The sequence below is a fragment of the Scardinius erythrophthalmus genome, assembly GCF_964197995.2.
Source record: "Scardinius erythrophthalmus genome assembly, chromosome: 1".
Lineage (NCBI taxonomy): Eukaryota > Metazoa > Chordata > Actinopteri > Cypriniformes > Leuciscidae > Scardinius > Scardinius erythrophthalmus.
Window position 1 is genome coordinate 65,799,799 of NC_138221.1, and position 27,489 is coordinate 65,827,287.

General features: G+C 39.6%; 1 protein-coding gene across 1 annotated transcript; it reads right to left on the bottom strand.

Annotated features, from left to right (window-relative positions):
• Positions 1 to 260: 260 nt before the first annotated feature.
• Positions 261 to 26,844, bottom strand: LOC308696436 (5-hydroxytryptamine receptor 3A-like; the record flags this gene model as incomplete). The annotated part of the gene is made up of 8 exons (XM_081375177.1): positions 261 to 339; positions 431 to 572; positions 3,606 to 3,737; positions 5,257 to 5,467; positions 8,420 to 8,580; positions 8,689 to 8,861; positions 26,409 to 26,518; positions 26,773 to 26,844. 8 exons carry the CDS (start codon positions 26,842 to 26,844, stop codon positions 261 to 263), a joined length of 1,080 nt encoding a protein of 359 aa, XP_081231303.1.
• Positions 26,845 to 27,489: the final 645 nt, after the last annotated feature.

The window sequence follows — 27,489 nt, forward strand, 5'->3', positions numbered from 1 at the left end:
GACAGTGTGTTTGTTAAACACATTTGCAGCAGCAAAGAAAGATAAAGTGAAAGCAGGCTCCACAAATGGCAAGAAAAACAAACTAGGCTAACCCGCACCATGAAACATAACATACTGTTCCAGCCAATAACCGACAAGAAGGGTTTGGGGTGGGGTTTGGAGGGTTAGTGTGTGGATGAGGAGGAGGGAGGGTCTACCCTTTACTCCAACCCTAATCAAACACACCTGAGCCAGTCCAGGTCGTCAGGATTACCAGTAAGTTACAGGGAGCTGAGTTTGATCAACTCTGCAGGAAAGTTGTGTGTCATCTCATATAAGAAATCAATATAGTCCCCAAACCTTCCCAAGCACAGACAGAAACACAGTAATAGTGATTACATAAAAAAAATGGAAGGTCACATCTATAATTCTTGCCACTCTGGTCCAGCACAGAGATGTCTTCTCTCGAGGGTTTTGTCGAGTTGCAGCCTGATACTCAGTGAGGATCTGCTTCAGACGGTCGAGGGTATGAGACTGCTCTTCATTCTGATCTCTAACTGAGTCTGGAGGGTTCTGCTGGTCTATTACACAGTCTATGAGAGGAAAGACAAATTATTAGTCTTGATAAATACTATCTCTTGTGTTTTGTATAAATATAAAAAGGGAATCTTTGCTGAAATTATTAGAATGACCAACTTAATTGCACATGTGATTTTGGTGTGGTTTGTTTTCATATGTGATCACATGGTCTCAGATGAATGTGCTAATTTAAAGCTTCAAATGCTATTTTCATGTGATGAAATGAAGCAAAATTAAACATAGATGTGCACACATGTAATTAACATAAAACATGTTATTTTTCAGCATTTCACGTGTCAAGAGACCCTGCCTTTTTTTTTTCATTTATGAGTGCTGCAAGTCGAGTTGGATGCTATTGTGTGATGTCTCGCATTTTTGCTTTTAAAATTTTGAGAGGCCACACAATGGTATTCAAGCCACAGTGCTGATGAATCATCAGGGTCCTGACGTATCAATGTTGCGTAAACAAAAAAAGGCCATGGAATTGTGCATACGCAATTATCCACGCACATATCTGGATTTATTAAAAAAATAAACTGCATAAATATGTGCACACCTTCCACACATTCTAGACCGTGCATACGCACTCTTTTACTGGAGTGAGTGAAAAAATTATGTGAACAGAATGATTTTAAACTGTTTGCATTTTGTTATACACATATAGAATAAATATTGCCTGTCATTGTTCAAATTACATAAAGCCATTATCCAGAAGTTGAACAAAAATTATATGAATTTAGATTTAAATATTTGTAGTGGATGCGCTGCTTTTGAACACTTTTCCTGTGGCATGCTACGTTTATATGACAGTGAAGAATGCTAGCCGCATGATAATTCCTTTAGTGTATGATAATTCATTAGCTGTTAAGGCACCTAATGATTCAAAAACAGATTTTTTTATTAAGTATATTTAAATCTAAACTGTGAATTTGATCAATTGATTTTTTTATATCTTGCACCAATGGAGTGCCTCAATCTGAAAATCAGTTAAATCTGAAACCATTTACTAGTCTAAATGCTCCTTCACATTAGATACATGGATGCCTCTGTAGCAGCTCTTTCTTTGGGCTGCAATACATAAACTATATTGAATATGTTAACATTGATTCGTGAAGTCAAGAGTGTGTGTCTGCAATCATAGCTATATATGAATGTCTATATGTGCAATATATTTGAGTAGGTGATTTTCACAGGATTTAGTTTATCAATAATGTTAGATTAATTATGACCTACAATAATAAATCATATTAATAACTCAGCTTCACAATGATGCTGTTTTCTAGTCCGAATGAAGAGTAAACCTGGTAGGACCCAGTAAGGGTGAGTTTCAAGAGAAAGGAAAGAAACATGCAAAATTGATAATCATTAATGAATTCTATCTATATTTTGTCAGGGTATACCAGACTCAGAAATAGAGTTAGTTGAACCAAAATGTGGCTGTTTAATGACACAATGGCATGTGAATGGATTCAGGCTAGTCAATGAGAGATAGACAGTTCAGTGGAGAGGCAATATATATATTTTTTTCCTTTACCAGGGTCACGGAGAGCTGAATCACACTGGAGCAGATGAGACATCGACACTCACGCTGGCATAATGAGAGTGAGGCCGGAAAGGAGGTATCCTAAGTTGCGTGACTGTGTGTGTGCTTTATAGGAGTGCTGATGCGTGCGCTGATGAAGATCCGGTGTGGATGATTAGTGACTGTGGTAACCAGACATTAGGGAAGGCACAAGGGAAATGTGACATAAGGCGCGTTTCCATTAAAGATTTGCGATTTTTTTCTAAATATCGATAAAAACTATTGCGAAATGGCGGCGTTTCCATTAACCGATGTTATGCGACTAAAACGTAATTTTTTCCTCTCGCGATAAGTAATTCCAAAAATTATGGCAACGGACGTTGGTAAGTTATATATATATATATATATATATATATATATATATATATATATATATATATATATATATATATATATATATATATATCACAGCCACGTAGCCTACCGCAAGCATTAACCAAGCAATTGTTATCCAAGCATTAATGGCAAGGAAAGACCCTTATACTGTGAGCGGCACATATGAGGTGTTTCTGGGATCTCCCTCATATCTGCTCCGAGGTCTTGATTGTGGCATTTCCTTGAGGTTTAGAATCCAGTATTTATGTCATTCTTTTGTCTTATATGAATTTAATAAAGAACTCTGTCTCGTATTCTTGTCCAAACACACCGCGTCATCTAAGTCAGGTGACTGTAAATGCGCAAAAACTGTTTCCATTGCAGTTCTGCGAAATATTACTTTTTTGAATTGCCTGAAAAACCACCTCATCTGAACGCAAAAACTTTTTTGCGATAAATGGGAGGTTTTGGCTAAATTGACGTGTTTCCATTGGGCGTATTTTCAATTCGCAATTTCAATTTGCGCAATTTGAAGGGTAATGGAACGCGGCTACAGATATAGGCTGCAGAGAGGTACAAGTGTAGAGTGGACCGGGTTGGGCGGTGGAGTGCCCAGAAGAAGCATGTGGAAGAAGAGACAGAAGAGCCCACCACAGAGCCGGAGGAGGCAGGAGCCAAAGCAGATCCATCGGAACTGAGAGCCAAGGTGAAGCCGGTAGAGCTGGGAGCCATGGCGGATGCATGGGACCAGGGCAGAACAGAATGGACTATGTGGCCTCTGGAGTGCCGGCGGAGCAGGGAGCTTCAATGGCTGAGATCAGGGAGCTTAGGAACAGCCTCCTTGGCCACAGAGCTTGTAACTTCACATGCTCACCTCTATATCCATTTAGTTTAATCTGACAGAAATGTATACATTACCTATCAAACATGTACTAACTTGTAGTTAATGTGGTTATTATTCAGGAATGAATCCCTATGGCTCCAGTAATAGTAAAGGGTACAGCTCTTTATTAGTTTTTGATGAGTCACTGCATTTAAATGAGTTCCTGTTGAAGTAACTTTTAATTCAGGTATGAGATCATGATTATTCAAGCACTGTTATTGTAAAGTGTTAACAAATATCATAATCAGATGGTGTGTCGACTCTTACCATCTTGGCCAGTAAAAGCAGATGTGGTTTCCACTGATCTGCTCTCAGCTCCTCTAGCCATCATAAAATTCACAACAATGGTCTCCAGAATGCTGATGCCAATGAGACTGAAAATCACACTGCAGTAAACACCTGTGAAGATAGCAAACTATGACTGCAAAAGTCTTTCCTGCTCTGAAATGTAACTAACAACTTTTTTTTATCATGTGATCTCAGAAACTCCAGTGTATTTATTGTACTGTGTCTTATGTTTATGACCCAAAGACACAGATGGTGTGATACAGTACTTTGTACACTGTGGTACTCAGAGACGAGGGAGAGTTTGATCCAAATGCAGTTAAAGTTTATTTAATAAATCAAAAACACAGAAAGGAGCAGAAATTCAGGAAACAAGAAACAAGAACTGAGAACACAAATGTAGTGAAAGTCAGTACCAGGCCAAAAAACGGGGAAACACTTGGGCTTGTAGCAATGGGAAATATGTATAAATGATTATGATGACCATTACAATTATAATGAACTGTTATACACATTGACGAGCTGCCCTGATCTGGGGACAAGGATGATGCAGGCCCTTCTTGATGGTGTGGAAGATGAGCAAACCATCACCTCATCTGTAACCACTCAGGCTAATGCTCCCAAGGAATTGACCGCTCGTCTCAACATCTAATGGCTGACCCTACAAAGTGCCTTGGACCAGGAGAGGGACGTCTTCGATGGAAAACTCATGGGACCCCTACTGGCCCCATAGCAGCTTCTCCCTGTCTTCCTTGCATTTGCTAAACACATGGACCATTGCTGGGGAGATCCGCTTGACCTCAAAAATGGTCTTGCAGGTATTGAAGTTAGGGCATGGGTGACCTCCTCACCATCGAGCCCTCTATCGCAAGACACCTCAACCCACATAGCAACATTGTGACGGCCCAGATCTGGCCCACATCTGGCACAAGAGGAAAGATTATCTGGCCCACATGCAGTGTGGAATGACGCCACTTGGGCGGAACGTTCCTGTTTGCCAGATCTGGGCCACAAGCAGGCCATAACAATTCCACATGTCAGCCAAGAGCAAAGAAATAAACCAGAACTGGACCTTATCTGAGCCACAAAAGGATCCGCCGGATCCTGCATTGACACCATTATATGAGAACTGAACTGAGCTGGACGATGACATCACTGTTTTCTTCAGAGCGGCTATAAATGAACTAAATTAACAATGTTTTTACAACAAAAAATGAACCATCACTGAACTTACTTAAGTTGGACTGTGATGCTATTTTCTTCACACTGTACAGCTGAAACAAACTCTGATGCATTATTTTCCTGTTATCACTGTAAAGCTGCTTTGAAAGGTGACTTGACTTGACATGTGAACCTCAAAGAACATTAAAGTTGTGATAAAAATAGTTAGGGTCATGACAGCTAATTAAAATATCGATTTTTGACCATTTACTGCTCTTAGATGGAAACTTAAGAAGCTTTAATAAGCTTTTGTGTAAACCGAATATTAATACAAATTTAAGTTTAAAAAAAGAAAAGAAACAGAAACAGGACTGTAACTGAATGAAAACTGGATTTTAACTACAAGCCTCCAATTATGCAATTGCATTTTTAACCACTTAAGCTATGATTATCATGTTTAAGTTAGACTCACCAATCAGAGGGATTTTATCAGCTGTAGAGGGCAGTGTGTCATTAAGAATCAGCAGCATCACAGAAATAGACAGAAGTAAAGTCACTTTAAAGCTCAGCTTGTCTGATCCACTCGTGTCAATACAGAAGGAGGTCACATCCAGCACAAGGAAGAAAAATATTGGTAGCATGAAATTGACGAGATACAGTAGAGGTCTCCTCTTGATGGTGATCTGTCAAATAAGAACAGAAACAGTTTAACAATTAAAGCAGTAAATCTAAATCAAGAAGCATCAATTAAGAATGTCCAACTACAGCCAATTAATTCTAGCCTGGCTAACGTCAGACCAAGTCTCATATGAGACTTGGTCTGGGAACCACGTGTACATTTTCTCGTATTTGGGGCGTGGTTTACGAATGCCCAGAGCCGTTTATTGGGCGCTATGAATGTCTATCAAATGCGCCTGTACGTAGCTCATAGCCAATCGCTTCAATTATACCAGATGACGTATGTAGAGCGACAGAAATTCGACGAGGAAAAAGCATAGACAAGGCAGTATGGGGAAACCCAGGCTAAATTAATTCACCAGTGAATGCAAAATGTGGCCAATTAAAAAAAAAAATAATAATAATTACAAGATTCAATAAGCATTTGAATCTTCACAGTTATGCACTGTAGCTGAAAAATAAAAGCTGAAAATGTAACTGGCATTCCAGTTTCACTGTAATTTCGAGGCAAGACTGTCATTATTGAACTGGGAAAAAGAAATGCAACTTTAGCTTATAAAGCTTTTTTATATATAATGGGAATACAATAATACTGACAGAATTTAAATTAAAATGCAAAGTTTACAATTTAATTGTGAAATTTAACATGTAAATTCTATGCTAATCAGTGGGTGGTATTCAAGAGTAGATGTAGTTGAAACAAACTCTGGAGCGGTTCGTTTGTGGTGAAATCCCTACCAGTCATTTGTTGTAGTCCTTAACCCTCAGGGGACCACAGTGTTTTTGGGGCCTTTGAGATGTTCTGACATGCCTTGACATTTGTGCTTTTTTCAGTTATTTATAAACATGTTAATGGCAAAGGTGTAAATTCACTCTATATAGCACAAACAGGGCTACCATAATATGCGAGCAACGTGTATGTAGATGTTTGTATTTTTAAGAGAATAATGTTTATGCGTGGTTATTGGAAAAAATTAAAATGAAAGTTGCTGAATTAAGACCACAAAACACATATTAAATATGTGTCCACAAGACTTTTGACTAATGGATGTTGTCCCTTTGTGTTCTAGCTTCAAAATTATGTGAAAATAGTTTTGCTTTATCGTTCACAAAAAAAAAATACATTGATTTAAATGGTGTAAAACAGGTTTTGCTTGGAAAGCCAATATGCAAGGGGGAGGAGTAGTTTACACCTTAGATTGCATAATCTCTGCATAATCTCCCCACCCATTCTGCATAATGACTGCCTAATGAGCCATTCATTCAGGTGTGACACTGACTGAGCCACAATGCAACGACAAAAGATGTATTTAGAAGAAGACTTATATTGACCATTTAAGATTTCGCTTACATTTCTCTTGTAAATATGTTTTGCTATTTTATTAAAAATGTTACAATTACAACAATAATTACAATTTCAACAATATTTCAAGTGTACTCTTTCTTTGTAAAAAAAAAAAAAGAAAAAAGATTATAGGCCTAAATTTTATCATATGTATTCATTAGTTTGAATATAGCCAACATTGGAACATCTAACATCTTAGTCTATGACTTTATTTTTGACAAAAATAGTTTTTTTTTTTTTTTTTGCAGTTTAATACGTTGCTTATACAAATACATTTTTTTCAACATATTCCAGTGGATTTTTACTCATCTCAGTAGGCTATAGCAAAGCAGTTTATTCTTTCACACACAGACACGCGATTCATATTCAGGCTAAACAGTCTTTACAAATATGTACCCTTCATTCATCTCACAGAAAGGCGAGTCATATTATAGAAATGCGATTCATCTTTTTGCGGTTTGCATAGGCCTACACTAACGTTATTCCATAACGTTATTCCACACGTGAGAAAAGAAAACAGCCTACCTCACTCCTCAGCGCAGCGGGATCTGCTCCTCATATCAGGAGATATTGCTCCTCATCAGCACTGTTCTGAGGAATCGTTTCTCCATAAGGTAGGCTATATTATGCCTCACTCGATCGCGACGCGCTGTGTTTACAGCTGATGGGCGTTTCACACCCCTCAGAATTTGCGTTTGAATAGCACGCGCTCTCCGGGGAGTGGTCACATTACTGTGAATGAACTCCTAATGAGCTCGACAGGAGTCGCTCTCTTTTTATACAGATTACAGAAACTGAGAATATTTGTTTTTTATATAAGTTACTTCTTTTAACAGATGCGATCTCAAGCTTTATGCCCGTGGGTCTGTTTGCCTGTTTGACTAAATTTTCGCGGAGTTATTGATCATTTTCGAACGCGTTTCAAATGGGAGTTCACGGACAGAGGGAAGGCAGAAATCGCATCATGTTAATTTTTCTTTATTTGTCAAAAAGCAAAACACTTTATTTTTATTGTGAGTATACAGAAAAAAAATAGAAACTGAACAGGATCGATTGATGTATTACACGAAAATGAAAGATCAAAATTAACAGAGCATTTGGTGTTTATTTTCATTGCTAAAAAAAAAAAACGAGCAAAACGCGCGGGCGCGTTTGTGGTCCCCTGAGGGTTAAAGAGTGATTTCTTTAAAAGCAAATATTTTAACTTTGAGCGTTGTAACTTTGCAGATGTTGTTTATGCTCAAAAAGCAACGTTACACACTAACTAAAGTTAGAAAAGTGAAATCACAATCAACCGCCCCTTTAAATAGTCCTAGACTTTGTCTAGTCCAGAGTACTAGAGCTACTCTAGGAATACATTGACTAAATAACATGCTAATTGTACTTTGGATTTGAATTTTTTAAATGCTCATGGCAAGTATAAAGAAGATAAAAAATTGTATTATTGAATACAATTATATAATGTGTTGGATAAGAGCAATACATTTTTTTTTTTTATAAAGACATTTTTTTCTCTTTCCCTTTAAAGGGTAAAATTTTTATTTTATTTTAGCACATATTTTGCTATTTGGTTTGATCATTTTGACTTATTGATTTACACTGTGCTCTGTACCTGATATACCAGCTGATTCTTGACACCCCATAAAATAGTGTTGTTGGAGGAAGTCATATTTATACTGAGGAGCTCCCACTCTCCCTGGGCCTGAAAGGTCTGCTTCGACTCCTTGGTCAGCCATACAGAATCATAGAGTGAGTACATTACAAGCTCATCTACTGTGGGAACAGGATTATATTCAGTGAAATTAAAGTCAAACTGTAGAGAAATCATGTTATCTTTCATTTCTGTGTTTGTCAACACTGATTCATGGGTTTCAGATGTACCTGAATGCGCTGAAGATTGAAGTGTTATATTGCAGCTTTGGATGTCAAAGGGAAACCTGTACAAGTTCATCTTACAGGCCGTGGTCAGAGCTAACACATCAGATGAGACTGTAAAGCCATAGCAGGTCAACTGCAAATATGGAGAATCCTTTGTTCCAAACTCGGTCTTGATGCTAAATGGATAAAATAATAATAATGTCATGGTACGGTTGTAGTATATAGCACACAAAGATTAAGAAGTAACAGAAACTTTAATTCAATCTCTCACAAAACAGACACAAAATAAACTCAAACACAATCTCTAACATCAGCGTAACCCTGACGGAGAGAGAATGAAGGAGAACTCAGGATTAAAATACATGGAAAAAACAAAGGGAACTAATGAATAACAGGTGAACATAATGACCAATAAAACAATCTGAGAAACTAAGTCAACTCGAGCGCTTCTGCAAGAAGTGTCGCATGGCCTGGGACGCCTTCTGTGCCTCGGTGTATCGCTCAGAGAACCCCTTCACCACCAGGCTGAAGAGGCTGGAGCTAGTTACAGGGGCGTCGAGGAACTTCGTCTTGTCAGTGTCCTTAATCTCGGTGAGATTAAGCCAGAGGTGGTGCTCTAGCACGACCAAGCTCGCCATGTTCTTGCCGATCGCTTGTGCTGTGGCCTTGGTGGTGCGCAAGGCCAAATCCGTGGCGCTTCTGAGATCGCGGAAGGCCTCGGGGTCCGGGCCAGCCTCATGCATAGACTGGAGGAGTTTGGGCTGGTACACTTGAAGCACAGCCATCGTGTGTAGGGCCGATGCAGCCTGACCGGAGGCGGAATACGCGCTTCCAGCGAGGGCTGAAGTAGTTTGGCAGGGTTTGTTCGGGTGAAGAGCTCTAGCTCGCCAGCTAGCAGCTGTGCTCGGACACAGATGAGCGGCCACGGCCTCTTCGAGGGGCGGCAACGACTCATATCCCTTTTCCACCGCGCCGTCCACCGAGGATAGCATTGCGGAAACCGACGATCCCACACATGCGGAGTAAGGTGCGTGCCACGCCTTGGTCAGCTCCTTGTGTACCTCCGGGAAAAATGGTGTGGGCTTGTGACGAGGAGCCTGCTGGCGCCCCGAGAGAAACCAGCCATCTAGCCAGCTACGAGGAGATTCCTCGGGCGAGGCTCACTCGAGCTCGAGGTCCGCGACAGCCTTGGTCAGGATCCAAAGCATTTCAGCGTCGGAGTTCGTCCTGGTAGCTGAATCCTCGCTAACAGACTGGGAAGGTGTGACGGGGTCGAGAGAGCCCGGCCAATCCTCCTCAGAAGCCGCGAGAGAAAGGCTGTTGTTGTGCTCGACGGATCCGCCGAAAGAGACGAGGCCTGCCACGTGGGCGGGGGGGGGGGGACGCCAGCAGAGAGTGCATTCTCCGCGTGGTTAATTCCCAGGCATGAAATGCAGCTCGCGTGTCCATCGGCCTCGTGCAGCTTGCCACCGCACGTGGCGCAGGATGAACAAGGCATAATAAATCAGAATAATTCAAAAAAGAATATTGCGTCGTCGCCAGATAGCCACAGGTGAGATGGCGTCAGGAGAAAACGGCTGAAAAAGCGTAGTCCGCTGAATTGATGCTCGCTCAGGCTGAAGGGCTTGTTCAAACGGCGAAGCTCAGTAAAACACAGTCAGAGATGTGAAGTTGTCGCTGAAGGAGTAAGATTCAAGTCAAGTCAAGTCAACTTTATTTATATAGCGCTTTTCACAATACAGATTGTATCAAAGCAGCTTCACAGTATTAAATAAAATAGTACATCAGTGTTTGTTTCTAGTGTAAAACGTCCACGTTTGGTAATGCTGATCAATAGTATTGTTGATTGATTAATTAAATTAAGTATCCCCAACTGAGCAAGCCAAAGGCAACAGTGGCAAGGAACCGAAAAACTCCATCAGGTGACCTAATGGAGAAAAAAAAAACCTTGGGAGAACCCAGGCTCAGTCGGGGGCCAGTTCTCCTCTGGCGTTTATGAACTAGAGATCGGATTTAACTGTAAGATTAAAAATATTATATGAATGCCTGGCTGAAGAGATGCGTCTTTAATCTAGTTTTAAACTGGGAGAGCGAGTCTGAGCAACGAACAGTATCAGGAAGGCTATTCCAGAGTTTTGGAGCTAAATGTGAAAATGATCTCCCTCCTTTGGTTGATCTGGATATCCTAGGTATGACCAAAAGCCTCGAATTTAGTGATCTTAAAGAGCGCGATGGATTATAGGGCGATAGAAGATCCGTTAAATAAACTGGAGCTAAGCCGTTTAGGGCTTTATAAGTCAGTAGCAATACCTTGTAATTAATACGGAACTTTATAGGTAACCAATGTAGTGATGATAAAATTGGTGTTATATGGTCAAATTTTCTTGATCTAGTAAGAACTCTAGCGGCGGCATTTTGGACTAACTGTAGCTTGTTTATTGAGGATGCAGGACAACCAGCTAATAAAGCATTACAGTAATCTAGTCTCGAGGTCATGAACGCATGAACTAACTTTTCTGCATCAGAAACAGATAGCATATTACGTAGCTTAGCAATGTTTCTAAGGTGGAAAAAGGCTGTTTTTGTAACATATGAAATATGATTTTCAAAAGACAGGTTGCAGTCAAGTATAACACCCAGGTCTTTTACTGTAGAGGATAAAGTAACAGGACATCCTACTATGTTAAAGTTGTATTGTGAGAGGTTTTGTGGGCGGTTTTTTGAACCGATAAGTATTACCTCTGTCTTGTCTGGATTTAATAAAAGAAAATTGCGCGTCATCCAATCTTTTATATCTTTAACACACTCTGTCAATTTGGATAATTTAGCGTTTTCATCCGGCCGTGATGAAATATATATTTGAGTGTCATCAGCATAACAATGGAAACTAATTCCATGTTTCCTTATAATATTTCCAAGTGGCAGCATATATATTGAGAATAATAGAGGGCCTAACACAGATCCCTGCGGCACTCCATAGTTTACTGGAGTTATGATCGATTTTTCTCCATTTAAATAGACAAAATGGTATCGGTCAGATAGGTATGATCTGAACCAGCTTAATGCTTGTCCTTGAACACCAGTATAATTTTGTAGTCGATCTAAGAGTATTGTGTGATCTATAGTATCGAACGCAGCACTAAGATCAAGTAAAACTAGTATTGAGATACAGCCTTGGTCAGAAGCTAAGAGTAAATCATTTGTGATTTTAACGAGCGCAGTTTCAGTGCTATGGTGCGGCCTGAAACCAGACTGAAACTTTTCATAGATGTCATTTTCTTGTAAGAAAGAGCCTAGTTGGGCGGACACAACATTTTCTAGTATTTTAGACATAAAAGGAAGATTTGAAATGGGTCTATAATTTTCTAGGTTATTTGGGTCTAATTGTGGTTTCTTAATGAGTGGTTTTATAACTGCCAGTTTAAATGTTCTTGGAACATGACCTAAAGATAAAGATGAGTTAATAATATTGAGGAGAGGCTCTTCCACTACAGATAACACTTCTTTCAGTAGTTTAGTTGGTATGGGATCTAATAAACATGTTGTTGTTTTAGAGGAAGTGATAAGTTTATTTAACTCTATTTGTTCTATAGTTGTAAAGCACTGTAATTGTTCTTGCAGGCTGATAATCGAGGCTATAAGGCCTATGAGTTATAAGGCGCGATTGAGGATTGAACGTTTACAATTGTGGTTCTGATGTTTTCTATTTTCTCAGTGAAAAAATTCATGAAATCATTACTACTAAACTGTAACGGAATATTTTGTTCAGGTGACGCTTGTTTATTTGTTAGTCTAGCCACGGTGTTAAATAAAAATCTAGGATTGTTTTGGTTATTTTCTATTAGTTTGCGGAGGTGCTCAGCCCTGGCTACTTTTAGGGCCTTTTTATAACGTGACGTACTGTCTTTCCAAGCGATTCTAAAAACCTCTAAATTAGTTTGTTTCCGTTTACGTTCTAAATTACGGGTTTCTCTCTTTAGAACACGCGTAGTATTGTTGTACCATGGTGCTTTCATTTTCTCTCTGACCTTTTTTAGTCTAATAGGTGCAACAATATCCAATTTTCCAGAGAGAATGGTGCTCATAGTGCTGGTTAGTTCCTCTAGTTCATCTGTTTGTTTGGGTTCACTGAGCAGCTGAGACAGATCCGATAAGCAATTTGAAAAATTATCTATGGTGGATGGAAGGATTGTTCTGCCTAATCGATAACGCAGCGCAGCATGATATATTACAGGGGTACGTAATATGCAAGTTACCATGTAATGGTCAGTGACATCATCACTTTGTGGAATGATATCTATATCGGTTGGATCGGTTCCATGTGATATAATTAAATCGAGTGTATGATTAAAACGATGAGTTGGTCCGGTAACGTTTTGCTTAACCCCAAAGGAGTTTAATAAATCTATAAACGCAGCCCCTAACGCATCATTTTGATTATCTACGTGTATGTTAAAATCTCCAACAATTAATGCTTTATCGACATTGACCAATAGGTCTGAGAGAAAATCTGCAAATTCTTTTAGGAAATCAGCGTAAGGCCCTGGCGGTCTATATACGGTAGCCAAGGCTAAAGATAATAGGGATGTTTTTCTAGCATCTAAGAGCGTAACATTTAGTACAAGAACTTCAAACGAAATAAACTTATAACACGTTTTCTGAGTAACACTAAGAAAATCTCTATAGATTGTTGCAATACCGCCGCCACGACCAATCAGACGGGGCTCATGCTTACAGGAGTATCCTGATGGAGTAGACTCATTTAGACCGAAATAATCATTTGGTTTAAGCCAGGTTTCAGTAAGGCAAAGTACATCGAAGCTATTATCTGTGACTATTTCATTTACAATAACTGCCTTAGGTGTGAGTGATCTAATGTTTAGAAGACCTAGCTTTAGAAATTGTTTTTGTTTACTAATAGCAACATTTTCTGTTTTAATAACAATTAGATTTTTCCTAGATCCTGCAGTAGATTTATTATTTGATCGCACTAAACGAGGAATAGACACAATTTCTATGCAATGTTCTACACTAGTATTTATATCAGTTAATTTGGTGCAGCAGAGACTATGATTTGGACTTTTGGTTACTAGTCAAAAGGTATTTAACATTTTGGAGATGTTATCCGACAGAAGATCCGCTCCGAATCTGCCATCAGCACGGAAAAGCCATCAGCACGGAAAAGCCTAGGACGCTCCCAAAACAGATTCCAATTATTTACAAAGAGCAGTTTCTGCTCATTGCACCATGACGTTAACCATTCATTTAGCGCGAATAATCTACTAAACTTGTCATGTCCTAGACGGTACGTGGGAAGCGGTCCTGACACAATAATCGTTGTTTCAGGCGATGTGCTGCATACCGTATCGATCAGATTCCTGAAGTCTTTCTTCAGAATCTCCGTCTGGCGCAGCCTGTTGTCGTTCACTCCCGCGTGCAGGACCACAGTTCCGACGCGCTCGTCACTGTTCAGAATCTCAGGAACGCGAGCAGCGATTTCAGAAACACGAGCACCAGGAAAGCAGTGACTGTGCACCTTACTTTTACCTAATGTAGCGTGGAGATCTTACCTAAGATCTGCTATAATGGCGAATTCGGGGGACTATTATAGACTAAGGCCACGCCCCCTTGGGGCGCTCTGACGTAGGGCTAGCTCATTGGTCGCACGTCAGAGGCGCCCGCGCCATTGGATGTGCAGTTGCTGCAGCAGTGCCTATGAGCGAGCCAGACGCTCAATGTGCTAGCTGTGCAGCTGCAAATGCATTTTACATATAAGCTTCAGTAAATCGAGGAAAAGGAGTTTCCCCACTGCGTATAGCTACGCAATACGAAGTGACCATTCGAAAGGGAACCAAAACACAACATACATGTTGCAAATAATAATAATAATATTAATATAGATGTTTAGAGACAACAGAGGGCTGTTCCATAAAACAAGATTAGAATACAAACCAGGCTTATTTTAATTAGTCAGACTTATTGTCGGTTGATTCTGTTTCATAAAGCAAACTTAAAATAGTTCAAACTCAGTTACTCTGGCAACTTACGCTGGGAGACTAACCTGATCCAGGACAGGCTAACTGTCAGGCTAAGCCTGAGTTATTACACTGTTCCTCTAACACTGACCATCAGGAACACAATGATATGCACTGACTCTCTCTCATACCATTATTATGACCGCCGCTAGCGTAGCTAGCGAAAGCGGTCATATAGGGATTGTCGAAGTTTTTTTTTTTTTTTTTTTTTTCGTCATCTACTGAATTTTTTCGTCAACGATACCAGGGACACCGAAACACCGGGGAACATGAAATTTGGTGGGCATGTAGCCCCACTAGACTTTTACGGAAAAATTTCGTTTGGTCCCCGGGGGCCACTCCCTCCCCGCGCTGGGCCCCCCCAAACCCAAAAAATGCAGTTTTTCCTAAATAACTACCTGAACCGTGGCACCGAGGATGAATAATTTTTTATGGTATGTTGGTCTACTAGACTTTTACGGAAAAATTTTGTTTGGTCCCCGGGGGCCACTTACCCCCCCGCGCTGGGGCCCCCGTGAATTTTTCGTCAACGATACCAGGGACACCGAAACACCGAGGAACATGAAATTTGGTGGGCATGTAGCCCCACTAGACTTTTACGGAAAAATTTCGTTTGGTCCCCGGGGGCCACTCCCCCCCCGCGCTGGGCCCCCCCAAACCCAAAAAATGCAGTTTTTCCTAAATAACTACCTGAACCGTGGCACCGAGGATGAAGAATTTTTTATGGTATGTTGGTCTACTAGACTTTTACGGAAAAATTTCGTTTGGTCCCCGGGGGCCACTTCCCCCCCCGCGCTGGGGCCCCTGTGAATTTTTCGTCAACGATACCAGGGACACGGAAACACCGGGGAACATGAAATTTGGTGGGCATGTAGCCCCACTAGACTTTTACGGAAAAATTTCGTTTGGTCCCTGGGGGCCACTCCCCCCCCGCGCTGGGCCCCCCCAAACCCAAAAAATGCAGTTTTTCCTAAATAACTACCTGAACCGTGGCACCGAGGATGAAGAAATTTTTATGGCATGTTGGTCTACTAGACTTTTACAGAAAAATTTCGTTTGGTCCCCGGGGGCCACTCCCCCCCCGCGCTGGGCCCCCCGTGAATTTTTCGTCAACGATACCAGGGACACCGAAACACCGAGGAACATGAAATTTGGTGGGCATGTAGCCCCACTAGACTTTTACGGAAAAATTTCGTTTGGTCCCCGGGGGCCACTCCCCCCCCGCGCTGGGCCCCCCCAAACCCAAAAAATGCAGTTTTTCCTAAATAACTACCTGAACCGTGGCACCGAGGATGAAGAATTTTTTATGGTATGTTGGTCTACTAGACTTTTACGGAAAAATTTCGTTTGGTCCCCGGGGGCCACTTCCCCCCCCGCGCTGGGGCCCCTGTGAATTTTTCGTCAACGATACCAGGGACACGGAAACACCGGGGAACATGAAATTTGGTGGGCATGTAGCCCCACTAGACTTTTACGGAAAAATTTCGTTTGGTCCCTGGGGGCCACTCCCCCCCCGCGCTGGGCCCCCCCAAACCCAAAAAATGCAGTTTTTCCTAAATAACTACCTGAACCGTGGCACCGAGGATGAAGAAATTTTTATGGCATGTTGGTCTACTAGACTTTTACAGAAAAATTTCGTTTGGTCCCCGGGGGCCACTCCCCCCCCCGCGCTGGGCCCCCCGTGAATTTTTCGTCAACGATACCAGGGACACCGAAACACCGAGGAACATGAAATTTGGTGGGCATGTAGCCCCACTATAGATTTTACGGAAAAATTTAGTTTGGTCCCCGGGGGCCACTCCCCCCCCCGCGCTGGGCCCCCCGTGAATTTTTCGTCAACGATACCAGGGACACCGAAACACCGGGGAACATGAAATTTGGTGGGCATGTAGCCCCACTAGACTTTTACGGAAAAATTTCGTTTGGTCCCCGGGGGCAACTCCCCCCCCGCGCTGGGCCCCCCCAAACCCAAAAAATGCAGTTTTTCCTAAATAACTACCTGAACCGTGGCACCGAGGATGAAGAAATTTTTATGGTATGTTGGTCTACTAGACTTTTACAGAAAAATTTCGTTTGGTCCCCGGGGGCCACTCCCCCCCCGCGCTGGCCCCCCCGTGAATTTTTCGTCAATGATACCAGGGACACCGAAACACCGGGGAACATGAAATTTGGTGGGCATGTAGCCCCACTAGACTTTTACGGAAAAATTTCGTTTGGTCCCCGGGGGCCACTCCCCCCCCGCGCTGGGCCCCCTGTGAATTTTTCGTCAACGATACCAGGGACACCGAAACACCGGGGAACATGAAATTTGGTGGGCATGTAGCCCCACTAGACTTTTACGGAAAAATTTTGTTTGGTCCCCGGGGGCCACTCACCCCCCCCTGCGTGCTGGGCCCCCCGTGAATTTTTCGTCAACGATACCAGGGACACCGAAACACCAGGGAACATGAAATTTGGTGGGCATGTAGCCCCACTAGACTTTTACGGAAAAATTTCGTTTGGTCCCCGGGGGCCACTCCCCCCCCGCGCTGGGCCCCCTGTGAATTTTTCGTCAATGATACCAGGGACACCGAAACACCGGGGAACATGAAATTTGGTGGGCATGTAGCCCCACTAGACTTTTACGGAAAAATTTCGTTTGGTCCCCGGGGGCCACTCCCCCCCCGCGCTGGGCCCCCCCAAACCCAAAAAATGCAGTTTTTCCTAATTAACTACCTGAACCGCGGCACCGAGGATGAAGACATTTTTATGGTATGTTGGTCTTAAGGGCCCACATCAACCTAGCCCATAATCGATTGTCAAAGTTTTTTAGTTTTTTTTTCCCGTCAATCTAATGAATTTTCCGTCAACGATACCAGGGACACCGAAACACCGGGGAACATGAAATTTGGTGGGCATGTAGCCCCACTAGATTTTTACGGAAAAATTTCGTTTGGTCCCCGGGGGCCACTCCCCCCCCGCGCTGGGCCCCCCCAAACCCCAAAAATGCAGTTTTTCCTAAATAACTACTTTAACCGTGGAACCGAGGATGAAGAAATTTTTATGGTATGTTGGTCTTAAGGGCCCACATCAACCTAGCCCATAATCACTCATTTGTGATTTGCGCCCCTCCCATAAAAAATTAAAATGCAATATTATTCTGCTTTAATCGCCCCTATCTTCAGTGGAGATGTTCAGAACTGCACCATATTTCATGTGTATGATTAACTTGACATCCTCTGGGGGTATGCTAAGTTTCGTAGAATTTCATCCATGGGGGGGTATAAAATAAATTCATTTATGTGCACATTTAGTGACTGTACACTCATCGGCCTGTAGATGGTGCTGTTGAGCGAAGGGTTGCTGGTTTAGGATGATACTGTCACACACACACATGCAGGAATACAAACAAACGCAAGCATGCACACACACTGACATCCACAGGCACAGACACACACCCATACACACACATACAAATCCACATGCACAGACACACACACACAAACACACACGCGCACACACATGTACGCACGCACACATACACGCACAGACACACACAGACACACACATACACAAACACACACACATACACACACACACACAGACAGACATGCACATACTACTACTTTTTTTTAGGTATCAGCCATATACCCGATTTACCAATACCCAATGTGTTATGCTTGGGCAGTATACTAATGACGTGGGTGGGACATGTTTCATGCCATGTTAGATCACATCCTGAGAGTCTACGCTTTCAGAAAATATATAGTTTATATAGTTGAATCAGTTTTCTCTTCATGGTACAGACCAAAATGTATTATGTGTACACTTTCTTCACCTAAATCCATAAAATCCCATTAATTTCAATGGGACATTTACTTAAGTGTTCTACTAGGTACAGTGGGAATGAGTTTAATTTTGTTAACATTGTTTTTTTAAAACTCTGGGACCAGGGCTACAAGATAAAACCACTTTTTTGGGGAAAAAATGTTTTTTATTTCAGTAAAACACAACAAACCCATGCCAAAGTCAGATAACAGACTTTTACCATCAACAGGCACCTCAACCGTTTGGTAGAGGTTTGTATAAATTGAATGGGAGGGTCCTTTGAAAAAAAAAAAACACAGATTTTTCATACTTAGTATGTATAAGTATAAGTATATATACTATTTTGATCCCGTGAGGGAAATTTGGTCTCTGCATTTATCCCAATCCGTGAATTAGTGAAACACACTCAGCACACAGTGAACACACAGTGAGGTGAAGCACACACTAATCTCGGCGCAGTGAGCTGCCTGCAACAACAGCGGCGCTCGGGGAGCAGTGAGGGGTTAGGTGCCTTGCTCAAGGGCACTTCAGTCGCTTTTTACTGTTAACCACTGTTATGGATGTGACGTTTTCACATTATGGATGTTAAGTGTCTAAACTAATGACTTTTGATATAAAACTTAAATAGTAATGGCAAATAATTACAAAACTCTAAATTATCCATGATCCACAGGAATACTCCAGACAGTCTTTTAAAATATACAACTTATATACATAAACACGCAATACAGCCAAATTGCTCCACGTCATTTATTTTTGTGGAAAGCCAGTGCAGGCCTGAGCGGCGGTCATATTTTGTACCGCCATGTGGTACATCTAGTTTTGTATATATATAAATACACACACATGCATGTATATATTTAAGAAATATTTGCATACATATACTGTATATATTTATATATAATTTATATTATATATAAATATATATTTTTTACACATAAATTACACATTTTTCTTAAATATATACAAGCATGTGTGTGTATTTATATATACAAATTTAATTATACACAGTACACACACATATATTATTTAAACACAAAGTTTTATTTTGGATGCGATTAATCGCGATTAATCTTTTGACAGCCCTACTACAGACGTGTTCAATTATATTGTAGGCTATATTAAATCTTTATGTTAACGTTGTTATATATATATAACAATGTTAGCATTTAATAAATGTCTAATTTATCATTATCATTATGATATGATATTATTGTATCATCATTTAAATACAAACAATATATATATATATATATATATATATATATATATATATATATATATATATATATATATATATATATATATATAACAATGTTAGCATTTAATAAATGTCTAATTTATCATTATCATTATGATATGATATTATTGTATCATCATTTAAATGCAAACAATATATATATATATATATATATATATATATATATATTTATTTTTTTTTTATTTTTTTTACATAAACAATTGATAATATACAATATAATTTAACACATTTGTAGGTATTGTATCAATTATTATTGTAGCCTATATATATATAGGTATGTATATATCCTACAGGTTTTCTTACTGGCTGAATGTTTTGTGCCCATTTATATTTTTATGTTTAAAAATTAAAAATTAAAAAAAATTAAATTAAAATGTTTTAAATATTAATGAATACATTTCTCTCTGGTTTTGTTTGGCAGCTGTAGTACATTTTTATCGTTATTAGAAGAACATTAGAACATTACAATCTTAAAAAAAAACTTTTTAAAGCAGAAGTTAAAATCACAAAATTAAAAATAAATAATTACAAAAGCACAGACTAACTGGTAACTGGTAAGATGAATCTGAGCTTAGTAATTGGACTACAGTATATTAGCCAACATTTGATTTACCCCATTACAATAGTCCCTTTACAGTTATTGCTATCATAAAAAAACATACTTACTTCTAGGTTTAAAATTCTAAATAAGGCACATCTAATGTCCAACAACAAATATTTTAGCATATACTGTATATGCTTTATTTATTATGTGTTTCAATTCAAATGCATTTAACGCAATTATACAAATGGATAGTTCCTTTAAAGATAAAATATTCCACCAATAATTATTCCTTATTTTTCTTTCTACTTTTTTTTCCTTTTGTGATTATACCCACCAACACATAAAAAACACATAATTAGAACGTTCCTAGTTACTTAACTGTAACCTTGTTCCCTGAGAAAGCGGAACGAGATGCTGCGCTGATCAGCGCATTGGGAACGTCTTTAGTCGTGACCAGCTGTGAATATTGTGTGTAACACGTCGACAGAATTGACCCGGAGGTAATATAGCCTCAGTCGATGACGTCATCGGCGCGCACCCGCAACACGAGGCTATAAATAGATGAGCCACAGGTGCATCATCAGGATATTTTGTCTGAAGAGCAGTCCTGGGACATCTTCAGCACGGCAAAGTAGCGCAGCATCTCGTTCCGCTTTCTCAGGGAACAAGGTTACAGTTAAGTAACCGGGAACGTTCCCTTTCAAAAGCTACAATCAATGCTGCGCTGATCAGTGCATTGGGAATGAGAATACCCACGCTGCCGTGTTTGAAAGTGTCTGGACCCCTACGGTTGTGCAGGTGTGCTCACAAGAACGCAAGAAGGCATTAGCTTGTGACGTTGACTCAAGGACATGAGAGTCCGGAGTGACATGAACATCCAAACTATAAAATCTTATGAGCAGAGAAAGAGAGCCAGAGAAAAATCTGCCTCGCTATTCTGTTCAGATTGCGTGAGCGCAGACCTCCCTGGTGATTTATATAAGAGACTGCTGCTGTGTTGTCCACCCGCACTAGGACATGACAGCCCCTCAATTGATGGAGAAAATATTTCAGAGCCAGAAATACGGCCATCATCTCGAGGCAATTGATGTGCCAATCGAGCTGATGGCCCTCCCATTCCCCTTGAGCTGGATGGCTATCTAAGACTGCTCCCCAGCCCATCAGGGAGGCGTCCGTCGTTAGCAGTCTACGATGACACGGCGCCCCTAGAGTGGGACCCAAGGCGAGGAACCGGGGTCTGAGCCACAGAGATAGTGTACAAAGGTGACAAGGCTAGGCCGAATGGAAGAAACCGAAATTGGTACGCTTCGCCCCCGAAAGCGAACCTCAGGAATTTCCTGTGTTGTGGCAATATTTCTATGTCAAAATATGCGTCCTTCAGATCGATCGTGACTAACCAATCGTGATGTTGAATTTGTGATACGACCGTCTTGACGGTTAACATCTTGAACTTGAGCGCTTTGACTGTACGGTTTAAGATCTAAGATTGGACGCACCCCCCCATCCTTTTTGTGAACCAGGAAGTATCTGCTGTAATAGCCCGACTCTCTCTCTTGAAGACGGAACATGTTCTATGGCCTCTTTGCTCAGAACAGTTTGCAGTTCTTGTGACAATACGTGCATCAGCTCCGGTTTCACGGAAGTGGAGACCACGCCGTTGAAACGTGGAGGACGACGAATAAATTGGACATCTAACATTTCGCTGGAAACCGCTGCCCCCGAAGCACGAGAGGTGGCGGGGATGGAGAGGTTTTGTGAGGGTAACGGGAAGGGGCGAAAAGATCTTGAACGTGCCCCATCCCGTGCCCCATCAGAGGCGGGCTGCTCGTGGTCCGAAGACCCAAGAGATATATCATCCCCCTCGTGAACCGAAGAAGCACCGGAGCGCGCTTCGAGATCACGAGAAGGGATGCGTAGATCTGGTGACGCAGCAAGCAATAGGGACGGACCCGTCTCTTGCTCGTCATGCAGATCCATATGAGAGCCCCACGATGGTAATGTGGGTGCGGACTGGAAATAGTTCAGACGAGAGCGAAGCATCTTAACTGTGAGCTGTTCACAATGCTCGCACCCGCCTTTCTCTAAAGCCAGAACCGCGTGCTCTTCCCCCAAACAAACAAAACAGTAATCGTGTGTATCCAGCTCAGACATGGGACGGGAGCATGGAGGAACACAACGCTTACTGATTTGTTGGCTCATTTCTCCTCTTTTTTTACTTTTTAAACTCTTTGTTGTAACGTGAGAGAAAAAGATTTTGAGAAATGAGAAATTTTCCGCACACTGCCTGATGAAACTAACTCCTAACAAAGATCTGTAGTCAGCAGATGAAAAGTATAGAGAGAGAGTTTTCTTGACGCACACATGCACAGAATGGTCTGAAGACAAAAGACCTGATGATGCACCTGTGGCTCATCTATTTATAGCCTCGTGTTGCGGGTGCGAGCCGATGACGTCATCGACCGAGGCTATATTACCTCCGGGTCAATTCTATCGACGTGTTACACACAATATTCACAGCTGGTCACGACTAAAGACGTTCCCAATGTGCTGATCAGCGCAGCATCGACTGTAGCTTTCGAAAGGGAACAATAACCAATAAGTACATAGTTAGATATGAAATATGAAAAAAGGGGAAAAAGACAAACAAATATATTAATAAATATTAATAAAAATTAAACATTCACATATTTATATCAAACTCTTATAATTACACATAATTCCTAATAAGTTATTCAAGTAATATTATTTAAATATTAAAATAATAACCATATTAAATAAGTCAATAAATAAAATAACAAATAACTAGAATTAAAAGGGAGGGAGGGTTATATACAAAAGTTATTAATGTAATGTATTCCTTTTTGTTTTATGGAATATTCTTTGATTTTAGAGTTGCCCATATCTTTTCAAAATGTATACTTTCTCTCTTAATTTTAAGTTGTAGTGTACTTTAGAAACTAAATCTAACCAAAACAAATTCTCGCTTTCTCTTGCCATTTTTTTTTATTTATTTTTATTTCTTAAGTCATCTTTAAGTAGCATAGGTCATATACCCAAAACTATATTTTGTACCTTTATTATATTTGGTTTCTTAAAAATGTATTCTCTGAATTACTTCTGTTCAATTTTATTTATTTATTTATTTATTATAATTATTTTAATTATAACATATAGGCTATGAGTGTAAAAAGCTATAAGTTCACCACAACTTATCCAACACCCTAAAGATAAATTATTATCGTTAGAAGATATTTCTGGTGTTATTAAATATAAATTTCCCAAGCAAAAAGTATATTTTAGTCAGTTATTGTTATTGTTATTGTTATTGTGCTCCTATTTGCGCTCGTTCAATGTGAAGTTTAGCAGCAAAACAGAAATATTTTCTTACTTTCTAAAATTTACAGATGGAGAATAGACCTGTGAAATGTAAGTTTTGCACTGAGGAAAACACCATGTCTAAAACGCATAAAACAGCACAAAATGTAGGGGAGAGCGGGGCACAACCTAACGCTTTTTGACTTTCTCAGTTTGTGTAAATCTACTTATGGTTCAGAGTATTTATTTTTTCCCACATTAATTTCCCACATGTCTAGTACAATTATGTGTTTTTGTTTTATTAATACAGTATATACTTTTTTCTTGATATACCCCGAAAGAATGGAAGTGAAATGTGACAACATGCCCCATAGGTGGGGTACATTGTAACATGTGTGGGGCACATTGTAACATAACATATGGCAGCTTAAATTGTTATCTGATCTAATAAAAAAAATATACAAAACAAACTAAAATATTTTCTAAATAAAATACAATTAAAAAACTTTTTCATATAAAATAATGGCAATTTTTAATAATTAAATAGAAACTCATTTTTGAGTTTTGACTACGAACACATGAAAACACAGCTATACAACATAGTTCAAAACAAATAAATAATTAGTAATTTCTGAACATTGACTCTCAGTCTTTATTCACCTTTTTCTCACGTTTTCTCAATTAAATTAATAAAAGTATAGAATATAATAGCATATTTCTAATAGGGGCACATTGTAACGCAGTGTTACAACATGCCCCCGCCTGCGCAACTGGGATTTAAACCCTGCTAGTGTCTTCTGCTAGTTAGCGAAGCATTAAATAACTATCTCAACTGTTAAATAACATCTTGGAGATTAAAATAATATCAGATTTGTCTTATTTTAAATAAACACAAAAAATAGAGATGAAAAATTAACTTAAGTAAGAAATTTACTTTTGCTATGGTTTAATAAATATCTATGGATATCTTCCAAAAAAAAAAACATTTGGCGGATTTTTTTTTTCTATGTAGTGTTGATATGGCAACTAGTAAATAAACAAAGTTCCGTCATCCAAGCATGTGCGGAAGTATTTAAAACAAGCGTGTTACAACTAACCCCGCGTTAGGTTGTGCCCCGCGCTCCCCTATTCTTGTTTGATAGTGGATCGATATGATCTATGATCGACCTCTAGGGCTGCTTAAGAAACGCGTGCACACGCAATTATCTAGACTAGATAAACCTGGATCAAATTAGTGAGATTGCTTGAACTTCAATTACCTTTTATGAAACCTCTTTAGCCCCAATTTATTTGTTAGGTTCATTCAAGTCAGGTGTTGGAGTTTAATCCCCGCTTTTCTTTGCGTCTTTTATGAAACAGCCCTTGGGTATTTAAATAAAATCAAAAGAGATTGCTGAAAATTTGCGTGAGAGGCAAAACATTTCATTATTTTTAAGATACAGTTGTAATCAAAATTATTCAACCCCTATTGCAAATCAGGTTTATTGGCAAAATTTTAGGACTTTCAGCTGTTTGCAATGAACAAATCAAACAAAAGTAATTGAGTTAGCTCAACATAAAAAATGTTACAACATTCAATGACTTTTGAAGTCTCAAAATTATTCAACCCCCGAATAGAATCCCTCACAACAGCACAAATCTGCAAAACAGATGTTGTCTCAAGCACATTTGATTCAAATAATCAAGGGCTTCATTAGTTGCACCAGGTTTGCTTGAGCTAGAACACATGAAATATCTGAACTGGCTAGGTTTGTTGAGTGTTATAAGTGTACTTTATAACATATGTAATTTAAGAAAACAGAAAAGTACTGTATAAAAATACAGTACTTTTCTGTTTTCTTAAATTACATATGTTAAATTAACAAAATTATCTGTAATTATTTGTAATACAATAACAAAACAGTTACATGAAAAAACGGTCAAATGACTGGCAACAACGGCTGCCAAACAAACACCTTAAATTAAAGTAAATCTCATTATTTAAATAAGCTGAAAACACGTCACATTAAACATTAAACACTAAACACTTACAGGTCTCTCTAGATCTCAGCAACTTGACTTATTACAAGCCAGTTGGACTTTATTTCCCTCATACAGAACTTATAAATGAAAATTAACAGAGGTTTAGGTGGTGATGTTTTATTGCAAATAATAAAGTTTGAAGTTACCATTATGGTGATCGGTGTTTGCTTTAAGGCGGGCATACACTGTGCGATGTCTGTGTGATTTCAGCAAGGTACCTACTCACATTGAACGAGTAGATTGCATGCGATGTAAAGCCAGAGCTCAGGATTTATGTGCTCACACTATATGGTCCGACCGAGGATCCCTTCCGAGACGAAAACATGGGAATTTTCTCTGTTAATCATCTGTGAATTCACATTTGGGCTTTTTTTTTTAGGCTGTTCAGGAGCCATGTGCCAGTGTTGACAAGCAGGCGATGCTCTGTCTCTTGGCTGTTGCCATGGTGCTGAGGGTAATGACTAATGATTGAGATGCAGTTTGACCAATGTTTGCGTTGCATACATGACCGAACGACCAATGGTTGCGTGAGAGAAGGCGGGACCTAAAGCGATGTAAAAATGGCGACTGTAAAGAGCGAAAGCCAAATCCCGGATATTTTGGGTGATCTAGAAATCACATTTTTTTAGCTCTAAAAAGAGGACATGTCCGGGAAAAAAAAGGACGTATGGTCACCCTAATGAAAGAGAGTAAAATCCCCAAAGTAAAAATATAAAAGTTTTGACAAGTAATTTTATACCTTTCTACAATTCCAATGTCTGGAGTCCAAAACCTGTCTTTTGGGGCTCCTAGTGTCCCTATTCCACAAAATGTATCTTCACCCCAGTCCATATTCTCATTTGCCCAAGCCTGGAAATGTAAGAATATAAAGAATACAAATTGATTTTAAGGATGAGATGCTTAATATTTCCATGCTAATCAGTTAAAACTTTGTGAAATAAGAAGGAAATTTGGTTTTGAAAGCACTTACACTTATCATTTTGACCTGTGTCGAGAAGCTCTGGTCTTTTTCATTCTGTAGATAAAAATGGTGTTGAGTGATGCTACACCTGCTAGACATTCATAATGACCCAAATGAGAAGAAAATCATGCTGGACTCATACCACATTTATGATGGAGGTCACATACAGGTCCACATAAACATGGGTAACAGGGCCCCAGGGCAAAGGCCGCATGTGGGTCGTCTGAACATTCTTGTCCAAGCCGAGATGTTCAAAAAGTGCCTTATAAGCTGCAGCATATTCTATATCACTGCAGTTTACAGCAGCAGAAACCCACACTGTGCAAATGAGACATTCTGTTACATAACCAGAATATTTTATTGTGCTCAGGGCCTAAAATTAGCACTCGCCAAGCACTAAATATGAGTAAACATCTGTGTTGGTGGGGTTAGGGTTAGGGCTACTATTATTCTGTTGCGTGGAGCTGCACTGTAAAAAAAAATCCTAATTTTACAGAAAATAACTATGATTTTTTGACGATCATTTTCTTTCATTTTAAATTGTACTCAAAACACTGTAAAATTACAAATAATATCTGTAAAATAAAAATTCAGCTGTTATTTTAGGTATTGTGACATTAATGACAAATTACAGTAATTCACATTTTTTATACAGAAAATTGATTGTATTTTTCATACAGTATTTTTCCTGTTTTCTTAAATTACATAAAAATGTATGTAAAATTACAAATATAATCTGTAATTTAACAGTACAAAACCGTTGAATGATAAAATGGTCAAATGACTGTCAGCCCCCCAAAAAACTGTAAAACATCCTAAATTAAATAAACTGAAAAACACTGGTATTTTACAGGCATTT